The sequence below is a fragment of the Carettochelys insculpta genome, chromosome 5 (assembly GCF_033958435.1).
Source record: "Carettochelys insculpta isolate YL-2023 chromosome 5, ASM3395843v1, whole genome shotgun sequence".
In the NCBI taxonomy this organism is placed as follows: domain Eukaryota; kingdom Metazoa; phylum Chordata; order Testudines; family Carettochelyidae; genus Carettochelys; species Carettochelys insculpta.
In genome coordinates this window covers 5,589,946-5,602,101 of record NC_134141.1, presented here as the reverse complement: position 1 = coordinate 5,602,101, position 12,156 = coordinate 5,589,946, and the positions used below count along the sequence as shown (strand labels likewise).

Below are 12,156 nucleotides of genomic sequence, written 5' to 3'. Positions count from 1 at the left end.
AAAGTAAAACTCTAAGTAATGGAAGTTCATGAACTGAAGGAACCCTCTCATACTAAGCTAGCTGAGACCTAGGACAGGAGGACAGTATGTACACATACCTACCAAATGCCCTCTGACCAAGGCAAGGAGTACTGATTTCTCGAGGTGGAAAAGAGGCAGCCCAAAATATTTTCTCTTCCATTCTGAGACATATCCATAGCTAGTAAACACGTAAAAGGACCATATCCATCTCTGTGAGACAGTCGATGTCTAAACCTAAGAGGAGGCTGACCATGAATCTGGGGTAAGAGGTTGGAAATGAACTGCAGCAGGAACAGAGGTGCCAATGACCTGGCTGGGAAAGCCTTCGTAAGCAACACGCCTAATCAGGAGCTACTAGAAAAACATGGGCTCTCTCCTGTTTACCTTGCTGATTATGTAAGAAACAAGAAGCAGAGGAAGAAACATATATAAGAATCCCTGACTTGAAGTTAATAGGAAGGCATTGCCCATGGAAGCAGAACAGAACACAGGATTTGGATCTCACATATACAGCTGCAACTCCACTGACTTTACCTACTTGTGGTTTTCATTCAGGTATTCCACCTTCTGAAGAGCTGTATCACAAATACGCACTGGCACCTTTGGTTAAGACCATGAAAGGGATCAGTTACGTGTCCTACTAGTATTTGGACACCTCTGGAACGTGAAGGAAGGCAATATATTCAAAAGCACAACTGTCTCTTAATGAAAAGCTATTAGGCATCAGCTCATTACCTCCATCAACATTAGCTCAATGATGTATTTCTGCACTGACACTGACAAACCATGATCATCAAGATAGATGCACAATCTCACATGGATCACGACATATAGGCACTTTAGAATCTTTAGCACCCTGACAATGTCTGAGCAATCAGATGCCTGGCTTGCATGGTGCCTCCCTGTCCACCCCTTCTGTGTGAACTGAGGAACCAGATTCATTGGAGCAGATTCCCAGCATTCTGCCCCTGCACATTTTCCATGACATTTAAGATGGGAATGAAGGCCATGCAAATAAAGGCCAGTCATTTTATAAAAGAGGCTGACCATTTTCTCTGCAAGAAGGAAAAGGAGTCAAGAATTACACCAAAATCAAACAAAACAATAGTCACAAAATTGGAATGTACAAGGAAGATACAAACAATGAGAAGGAAAATCAGACAATGTTTCTAATGGGAAACTGCAAAAGAGCTACCCATGCTGCGAAAAGGAAGCGTCAGTGGTTGTGGTTTCCAGAATGCACACTCATCTTCCATGACCTCTGTAGCTCCTGGTACTACTGAATTCTTTCAGCTGACTAGTCAGCTTCTGAATCTCGCATTGAAAGCAAAAACCTAGTAGTGTGGAGCTAAAAAAAATCTACTAATATTTGGAAAAAGTTATTTTTGCAGTTATACTAATGCATTAATAGTGCCCGATTACCACAAACCAAAGTATTATTCCTTTAGAACAGAAGCATTTCAGCAAAAAACAATAAATTATCTACATGCTTGTTTGATCTTTCCCTGAGTCTTAATCTGAGAACATTCTCTGGAGCCAGGAAAGCCTCAACTGCATTCAGCGATTCCTGCAGGACCTACGTCTCTCTTCCTTCTCAGTCTTCACAGATAATTACACAACAAATAAGTAATATACATGTTACTTACAAGATGTACTTGTGACAATAAAGGCAGAGGACAAATCTGAGTCCTTATCGCAAACTTAGGGAAAGTTAGTTTTGAATGATTTATGGGCATGACTTTCATCCAAAAGTTCAGACAAAGTTAATGTTGGAGCACTCACCTGTTCATAATCTCCATATTATACACTTCTGATGCTGATAAGCACTATGATTTTAAAGACACGATTACCTGTGGTGGAAAGTGTCCCAGCTCTGGCTCCAGTTTTATAGAGTGGTGACTGATATAACAATGGACTTGGTTCATAATTTCTATGGGGCTCAAAATGCACCACTGGCAACATTGCATTCATTTGCCTGGGCAAGGCATCTTCTATAACCATCTCTTCATCATCCCACCGACTGGCATCCATGAACATCCCGTGGACCAATACACCATCTTCTGGAGTGGGGAGCTGAAATAGACACTAGCAGGTGACAAGAAAGCAAACCCCCACAAATTTATGAACAAACAAAAATAAATGCAATGATCCAAGTAGAATGACGTGTTCACATCACCATTAAAAAGTTATAGACTCTGGGGGAACATATCTAATTAACTATGCTAATTTTCAAATTACTTTTTTCCTTAGTAAAACACTACATAAAGTCTGACATTCAGAGTTCTCTGTTATCGAACAGTGCAGTAAACCCTCCATTTAATGGACTACTGGGGGAAGGGGTGTCTGTTAATGCCGAAAGTCCGTTATAGCCAACTGGTTCTACTGTATGATGATGCGCTGACCTTCCTAGCCCATCACACACTCTTGTCCTTTGCCACTGCCTTCCCTTCACCCCTCCTGCCCCATTCTTCTCCTCACATCTCCATGTCTCTCTCCCAATTACTACCAGAGTAGCTGAATCCTGGCTTGGCTCCTTCCACCTCCTGCAGCTCTCAGCACTGCGGCTCCTCCAGCCCCCACATCTGAGCCATCCATGCAAAGGTGGCCGCCCTCAGTCTGCCAGCAGGCAGCAGCCTCCACCAAAATGGCTGCTGCTCAGCACCATTGCAAGCAGCAGGGGCCAGGAACTGACATCTTCCACGCACATGGGGCTGGGAGAGGAGAGCTCCTATGCCCCGCTGTAGCCCCTCCCCCAGTGGCGGCTCTGGTGAGTCTCCAGCATTTATCTGGGGAGGCAGAGGGAGCTGGAAGGCTGTGTCCGTTACTTCCGAAGTCCATTATATCAGAGTCTGTTAAATCGCATTATTTGTCTCATTATATGCAGCATCAGTTTCAGTTTTTGACATTATTTCTCAAAAGAGATAAGAGGAAGGATCTGTATTTTTACTTAAGTATTGAAAAAGCCTCCAGGATACCTGCATATCCATGGGCAACTCTTGTCCGAATTGGCACACTTTCAATGCTTCTGCAACTTGGGCTTGATCTCGATAAACTGGGATGACATTATAGCTGAAACTAAGCTCGTCTATTGGTAAGTTATATTTCCGAGCATGATTTTGAAGAGTGCCTGGCAAATTGGAAAAAAAAAAAGCATTCTGTAAACAAAATTAGAAGAGAAGTCAGTTGGAGTGTGCTGTCAAGAAAGCTCACTTGAGGTACTGCAAACAGGAACATGGCATATCACCCCTACAGCAGAGCTGCCTGTATGTTCACTATTAAGGCTACAAGCTGCCAGCTTGCTATCCGTTAGAGATGACCAGGAATTTTCTATCAAAATTATTGGTTGGTGAAAATGCAGTTTCTGAACAACTGAAATTTTCTACAGGAAAATTTGTGTTTTTGCTGAAGCTTTTCAAATTTCCAGTTGGAAAATCTACATCAAAGAATTTATTTGGGGACAATTCAGCCTCAGTTTAAATATTATTGGTTTATTGAATTGACGAGAAGCATTTTGAGTCAGTGTAAGATTAAACTGCATTCCCCTATCAGGCCACATCACCTCATGACATTTTGGGTTTGGGTATCTGACGTTCTGAATTCTCTTTTGATGGGCCTGGCTCATTAGCCAGATTAACTGAACCATGAACGCCGCTCCAGTCAAACTGCTTGGTATGTCATGGGAATCGTATAACTGATACATCACAAAAGCTATAGACTGGGTAGTCAACCTAGCATGCAAGGGAAAAGGGGAATACCAGGTACTATAAAGAAATGTAATAGGATAAAGAGATACAGTTTAATGTTGAACTGCTCTAAGACCAAATGTTTTGGATGTGCCAGAAATCAAAATGAACCATGTATTTGGGAATATCAGAATGTTTTGCCAGAGCTGCATGGAAGTTTTAGGAACTTTTTGTTCCGTGACAATGATATTTTAACTTTTCACCATGATTTATGGGGAAAACAAATGCTAAAACATCAGAATCTCCCAGGAGAAAGAAATTACAATTTTCACTTAGGTCTACTCTCCACATATAGTGCGAGCCAAACTGGAAGCTAACCAAACTCCCCAGTAACAATGACTAGGGTGTGAACAATGTTGGAAAGATACAAACTTGCACACAGACATATGGATCTGTCCCACAAAAACTCATCACCTAATAAATTGTTTTGTTAGTCTTTAAAGTGCTACATGACTGCTGGTTTGTTTTTTTACACGAAACCCTATATCTTAGTGACAGACAAGCGGGAGTTTTACAGTCTAAGACTTGCAGTTAACAACTCTCCTCTACAATCAAGGAAGCAGAGCTATTTCTGTGCTCTCAGTAATAACTACTTATAGTATGTGACAACAATTTAGATGCTTTCTCTGCCTACTTGAAAACAAATCAAATTGTGTTCATTTACATCTATTTGCTTTCTACTACCCTTTCAGCTTTCTGGGACTCATTGGTGGACAGGGCCATGAGACTGCTCTCTTTTAGGAGAGGAAAGGTATAAGGGTGAGTGACGCTATCTCCACTCTTTGGTTTCAGCTCCAGAGAGTGGATAGTTAGCAAAGACTTTCCTTGCAAGGCTGGGGCTAGGAAAGACCATCTCCTGCAGCTTCTCCATATTGGTACTAAAGTGAAAGGACAGAGCCAGAGCGGGCTGTGGATTCTTCTGCTTCTTTTTCCTCATCCAAAGGTTGCCCATTCCTTGAGTGGGAGTTACTGAGCTGTATGGGATTATCTCTGAGATGGGGCAAAACAGGCCACTTCTGTATGTCTCACTGGGTAGGCTGTAACCACCAAAACTGCCAATTCTGATTACTGCTCTGCAGATAGCAGACAAAAAAGAGCTATCATTTGCTCAAAATCAAAACCCAGGCCATTTTCAGCTATATGCAAAGAAAGAAATCCTGAAAACACATGCAGGGCATCAGAGCACCAACAGGCCTGGCAACTGTGTGTCCTGGCACATTTTATTTTGGAGAGCGGGCAACAGGAAAGACAGGGTTTTATGCATGCACATTATTTTGAAGTTTTTTTTTTACCTGTTAGAAATCCTTGTGGAAAAAAGAAACCCGAGATCCAGAAAGACTTCGGCTGCCCCCTTCTGAGCCAGGACTAAAACCAGAACACATTAGTGCATGTTATCTATGCAATTTCACACTTCCTATTTTACTGCATATTAACATTGAATTAAGGGCCAAATTCAACTTGCTGTAAGTTGGCACATCCTCACCGATTTCAACTTCCTCCATGTACAGCAGACCTGAACTTGGTCCCAAGACCAGAACTCTACTCCACACAATATTCAAACCATGTAGGACTGAATTTATACTTCATTATAGCATAGGAAAAAAGTTCTTATATAACAGACAGTTCTGTTTTGCTTTACACTTATAAAGTATGCATGTTACCGCTGGGTTCCTACAGCAGTTATCATTAAAATCTTGTTGAATTGCCTTTGAGAAATAAATAATGTATCTCAGTATTTGTACCATTTCTTATCTATTCCCGGTAGCAAGCACAGGGAAATAAAGGGAATGCTGGAAATACTGAATTAACCACTTCTTTTTATTTAAGGCAAAATGGCAAGGTTTGAAGAGTATCCACTATATCTCCATACCGAATTGCTCCAACTCCCCCAAACCTAATACCCTCTCACTTTGAAGTTGAATCTGAGATAGGCCTATCTTGATATTTGAATCCAGGTCTCAAAGCTCCCAGAGTGGTAATTACAGAATGCCAGGCTGCCATGCAAACACTGCCAATAGGCATGTTATGTCCTGGTTGGCATAGGCACACTAAAAGGAGCATGGTGGAAACGAAAGAGGAAAAAATGTTTCCACACAAACATGCCACATTAATGGCAGTGAGGAATAAAATGTCTAGAGGTTAGGGCAGCAAAGCAACCACAGTCTCAAAGGCTTGGCCAACTCCTGGGTAAACTTTCTAAAGAACTCTGTTATGTAACTCTATCAATGCCTCTAGACCACCTCTGAAGACGACCTTGAAGATGGGATGTTTGAAGGTGGAAGGAGTAGTGGAAAGGGAATGTTAAGGGCTGTTGGAGAAGCCTACCGGCATTGGGCAATTCCTGACGCAGCAGTGAGTCCATGCTGGCACTGGTAACAGCAAGAAGCTTAAGACACAAGTTTGGAAACCATTACTGAAGTGGAAAGGGAAATCCACCATGACTGGCATGGCAACCCCTCCCAGATGGGGCACTCTCTCACTCACCCTGGCACACAGGAAAATGCTGAGGTAGCTGAGTTGTGGGACATGCTAGTACCTTCTTTTCAAGCAAGCAGCAAGAGCAGCTCCTCAGTGCCCCAATGGCATTATGCCTTGCCTCTAGCACTTGTGACTGAAAGTAGATAGAAACCCTGTCTCTGGAGATGAATAAGACCAGCATTTGGATCTGGGTGACCTTCTGCCCCTTCTGCTAGAATTTCTGAGTGTGCTACATCCTGTCCAGGTTTCATTTAAAAATTCTGGGAGGAGGATTAGGTGGGACTTTGAGTATGGTGGGTTAGGGCAAACCTCTTCTTTCAAGCTTCTGGAATGACCAAATTCAGCCCTTGAGCAAGGACCTAGGTCACCACCTCATCCTAAGGAAATTTACTTACATCTACAAAGGCTATCCTTAGGGCAAGGTCTTTGACCCATCCGCCTAATGGCTTCAGAGAAGGATATGCTGCATTGGCCCACAAGGTCGGAACTTGGTTGTTAAGAAAGCTGTTGTACACTTTCTCCATCTCTTCCGACATCACTACAAAGCCAGCAATAGCTTTATTGAGGGTTTCTAAAGAGCCCTGAAAAATAAAAACATCATGTACCAAACTAGAAATGACTTTGTTAAAGCTGCATTTCTAAAATGGCTGTTGTGGTTATTGTGGGTCTCATAAGCTTCATCTTAAACAACTCTTCCTTCTGCATAGCCATGAACATTTTCACGTCTCAGTCAGAGTCGGCCATTAAGAGAACAGGAAGTATCCTCATTGGATATAATGGCCTGTCACTCAATTACTGCAAGTGGGTCTCAGACTCTGTGGTTTCTCTGACATCAGGGAAAAACTTACTCAGTTTCTAGACCTGTTGGAGTCAGGAAAACAATACAAAGGACCGATAGCATCTCTCCCCACTACACACCTTCCTGTACTCTGAATTCTCCTGTATTCCTGCTGAAGGATGAATGAAAGAATGGCCACACTGGGTCAGAACAAAGGTCCATCTAGCCCAGTATCCTGTCTTCTGACAGTGGCCAATGCCCAGAGGTAATCAAGTAATCATCAAGTGATCCCTCTCCTGTTGCCCATTCCCAGCTTCTGACAAACAGAAGATAGGACACCATCCCTGCCCATCCTGGCTACTAGCCATTGATGAATCTATCCTTCATAAACTTACGTAGCTCTTGTTTGAATCCTGTTATACTCCTGACCTTCACAACTTCCTCTGGCAAGGAGTCCCACAGACTGACTGTGCATTGTGTGAAGACATACTTTCTTTTGTTGGTTTTCAACCTGATGCCTATTAATATCATTTGGTGGTCCCTCATTCTTGTGTTATAAGGAGTAAATAACATTTCCTGATTTACCAAACTAAAGGTATTTATTTTAAACAGGCTGGCATAGTCTTAAATAATTTTAGATGAGATTTAGTGTAAAAATAAAGACTTTTTTTTTTGTCAAAGTAATGTATTCAGTCACTTATGAAATCGTACACTATCCTCCCCACATAATCAGATTGTGGATAATTGTATAATTTACCATCATGAACCACTACCCCGAGCCCTTTATTTTTCATGGTACTCTGGTCAAATGGTTTTCCATGCCAGTGCAGTTTTAAGAATACTCTCTATGGGAGTGTCTACGCAGCAAAGTTACTTAGGAATAATAGTCACTTTTCTCAAATAACTTTGCCAGCGTCTACACAATGCAACCACTATTTTGAAATATATTTAAATTTGGTAAACCTCATTTTATGATGAATAGTGCCTCTTCCGAAATAGGTATTTTGGAATAGGGGCTCTGAAGGCAGGGAATAGCAGATATTTGAAAATAAGCCATAATGGCTACGTCTACACGTGCAGCCAACATCGAAATAGCTTATTTCGATGTTGCGACATCGAAATAGTCTATTTCGATGAATAACGTCTACACGTCCTCCAGGGCCGGCAACGTCGATGTTCAACTTCGACGTTGCTCAGCCCAACATCGAAATAGGCGCAGCGAGGAAACGTCTACACGTCAAAGTAGCACACATCGAAATAGGGATGCCAGGCACAGCTGCAGACAGGGTCACAGGGCGGACTCAACAGCCAGCTGCTCCCTTAAAGGGCCCCTCCCAGACACAGTTGCACTAAACAACACAAGATACACAGAGCTGACAACTGGTTGCAGACCCTGTGCCTGCAGCATAGATCCCCAGCTGCCGCAGAAGCAGCCAGAAGCCCTGGGCTAAGGGCTGCTGCCCACGGTGACCATAGAGCCCCGCAGGGGCTGGAGAGAGAGCATCTCTCAACCCCCCAGCTGATGGCCGCCATGGAGGACCCGGCAATTTCGACGTTGCGGGACGCGGATCGTCTACACGGTCCCTACTTCGACGTTGAACGTCGAAGTAGGGCGCTATTCCTATCTCCTCATGAGGTTAGCGACTTCGACGTCTCGCCGCCTAACGTCGAAGTTAACTTCGAAATAGCGCCCGACGCGTGTAGACGCGACGGGCGCTATTTCGAAGTTGGTGCCGCTACTTCGAAGTAGCGTGCACGTGTAGACGCAGCTAATGTGTCCAAGGGCTCTAATCCAAAATAGGCTCTGTTGTTCCTGGACGCTCTATTTAGAAATAGTAGAGAGCTATGTCTACACTTGTATTACTCTTTTGAAAGAGGAATGCAAATGAGGGAAATTGAAAATGCAAATAAGGCACTGATTTACATATCTAGTGCTTCAATTGCATAATAGCTTTTCAGAAGAGATCCTTTTGGAAGAAAAGAAAGCAGTGCAGATGGGGCTCTTTTGAAAATAAACCCCACCTTCGAAAGAACCCTTCTTCCTATTTTATTTACGCTGTTTTTTTCTATTGAAAGAATCACTTCTGAAAAGAGATTATGCAAATGAAGCATATGTAAATCAGTGCCTCATTTGTATTTTCAATTTCCTTCATTTCCTTTTTTCAAAAGAGTAATGCAAGTGTAGACATGGCCTTTGTGTGTAGCTGTGTTATATCGAAATAAGTTATTTCAGAAAATCTTTTCTGGAATAGCTTATTTTGATAAAACGCTGCTGTGTAGACATAGCCTATGTGTTACCAACAAAAGTTAGCGTAATCCCTTTCACCATAACAATCTGTGTGGCCCTTCTTAGGGGGAGAGTTTAAATAATTCCTCCAGATGCTTATGATGAGATCCACCTAATAAAACTATGAAGGAGACAAGTATGCAATTGTCGCAAATATTTTGTGACGAAGTCCCTTGTCAACCCCTGTGGGTCCCCGCGCTTCCTGGTGGTTTTCTCTGTTGTGCCTCAGAGACTCACGGAGCCCCCTTATCTGCCCAGGCCTTTCCAGAGGCAGGAGCCTCCACTTAGCAAGCCATCCTCCTCATAGGCAAGTCCCAACTGGGGCAGATAAAGCCAGTCCCCTTGCAGGCCCACGGCTGTTCTAGTGGAGTAATCCTCTGGGGAAGGGTGGGGGGAGTCCAGACCCACCCTCTACCCTGGACTCCAGACCAGGGTCCCTACAAGGTCAAGAGGCTGCTGGCAGGGCCTTCATCCCTGCCCTAATGTAGCAACCTCACCCTGGGCCACTTCACCCACTGCTTCCCTGTGGTACCTTCTTGCTCTTGCTCCTCGGCGCGCCTTCTAAAACCTTCCCCCCTGCAAGCAGCTAGGGGGAAACTTTTATTGGGAGCGCAGTGCCTCAGCTGTCCAATGACTGCTGATTAGACTCAGCTATGGCTAATGGTTAATGAGGCCCTCTGCTGCCTGCCTTAATTGGGAAACAGGAAAGCATTCCCCCACCAACCAGTATACCTGCCTTCTTGTAGAACTCTGTAGCCCCCAGGCAGCAGTCTGTCACAATTTACATAAGGTGACCATGCACCATAACAGAAACAACTATTTAGGGCTAGTTGATTAGTTATATACACCTTTGTTTCACCCCTTCTTAGCCTGTGGCACATAACAGGTTAGTCTGTGGGTTGACAAACTTTGATCTCTTTTCAGTTATTGGTGACCTGTCACATGCAAGTGGTGAGCTGTGAGGAGATACTGGTCCTTTCTGTCCTTAAACGTTATGGCTGCGTCTACACTACATTTTGAAAGGGGAATGCAAATGAGGGAGATTGAAAATGCAAATTAAGTGCTGATATATAAATCTTGCACTTCATTTGCATAATCTCGCAGCATCATATTTTCAGAAGAGACTTTTTCTAAAGCAAAAACAGCCGTGTAAATGGTGTTCTTTCAAAAATAAGCCCATTTTTAAAAGAACCCTTTTTCCTAATTTGTTTCAGGAAGAAGGGTTCTTTTGAAAATGTGGTTTATTTTCAAAGGAACCCCATCTACACAGCTGTTTTTGCTTTTGAAAAAATCTCTTCCAAAAATGTGATTGCGCAAGATTATTCAAATGAAGCACCTCATTTGCATTTTGACCTCCCCCATTTGAATTCTCCTTTCAAAAGGGGAATGTAGTGTAGACCTAGCCTCAGACACTATACACAGCCTTGTCTAGTCAGTTTCACTAGGGAGTATGATTTAAATTTAAGTTAAGGTGCTTTACATCTTGACAAATTTTTATGGCTTAATTTGCAGTTGTGTTTGCAATTGCATGATTTGTGCACAAATTGCAGTGCACATGTAAAAAGCTAGCTAGAAATTTTACTAAGTCACTGTAAAATAAAAGGGAAAATGCAGCTGCATGTAGCATGAGTGGTGCACTGAAAGCACACTGTAATTACCAAAAATATCTGCTAAAGGAACTCTAGGATGCTGTCAAATTCTAAAATAGTTAGAAGAATTCAAGATCAGATGAGTGTCTGTACCAAAAAGCTGTTTACAGTGGCATAGCAATTGGGAAAGTATACCCTCTTTGTCAGTTTTACTCTGAACAGTTTACAAAAATCTATTCGTTAAATAGCAGAGCCCCATAATATGTAAAAGACAATGGCTCAGTGGGGCTCTGTCTACACAGCAGCGATATTCCTGAATAAGCTATTCTGGAATAGTTTATTCCAAAATAGAGCATCTACACACAAAATGCATTTCAAAGTAGCACTCAGCTATCTTGAAATAGAGCGTTTACACACAATATAGCTGATTTCGAAATAGAGCCATTGGGTGTACTGTGACCTCTTTCGAAGTAAGCTCTATTCCCTGTCCACGCTGCTCCTGTTGTAAAATACCTATTTCAGAATAGGCACTATTCCTCGTGCAATGAGGTTTACCAATTTTGAAATAAGGCATCCACTATGTCAAGTGATTTCAAAATAGCAGTGGCGTTGTGTAGATGCTGGCATAGCTATTTCGAAATAGTGGCTATTTTGATACAACTTTGCTGTGTAGACCTACCCTAAGAGAGTTAAACCAGGCCTTACTGGCACCTCAGATCTTCATCTTAAACCGATGCACACCACTAAAAAGATGATTTCATGAAAACTCTTAAGTTTGCTAAAAAAAGCGAGCTGAGCGTAAGCAAACTGCAGCTGGAAGACAGTTGTATGGGGATGGTACTTGGTGGCTGCTCTCCTGCTAAATGAACCCCCAGGTGACTGATCTTCACAGTGTTCATCTCCCTGTAGGTGTAGACAAGGTCTAAGAGGGCTATAAATGGGGTTGAGGAGTTCAGTGAGGGGAGCTACAGAGAGACTTTGAGGGAAGAGAGGGTCTCCTGCAATGGGCCTTGAAGGAGGCTGGTGGCTGCTCGGGTAGCAGTAAGGGACAGTACCTCAGGAACAGAACCACAGAGAGTCTGTGTGGAGGAGGCCTGAAGGAGAAAATGAGTGCAGGGCACTGCTGGCATGAGGGGATGGTTGGGGGTGCCACATAGGGTTACGGGGGACTAACTGAACTAAAACCACACCAGTCATTAAAAAATTGTGTCTCCAGCACTATAGAACAGGGCCACCCCATGTAAATTGGCTTAACTGAGT

General features: G+C 43.0%; 1 protein-coding gene across 1 annotated transcript in view; it reads right to left on the bottom strand.

Annotated features, from left to right (window-relative positions):
* The window catches only part of DNAH6 (dynein axonemal heavy chain 6), a 168,284-nt gene that overhangs the window by 1,931 nt on the left and 154,197 nt on the right, over positions 1-12,156 (bottom strand). Inside the window, exons 72-75 of the mRNA XM_074994025.1 lie at positions 6,638-6,823; positions 5,057-5,129; positions 2,997-3,148; positions 1,872-2,094 (exon numbers count right to left, since the gene is read on the bottom strand). Coding sequence (XP_074850126.1) covers positions 1,872-2,094; positions 2,997-3,148; positions 5,057-5,129; positions 6,638-6,823 — 634 coding nt within the window. The remainder of the gene's footprint in view (positions 1-1,871; positions 2,095-2,996; positions 3,149-5,056; positions 5,130-6,637; positions 6,824-12,156) is intronic.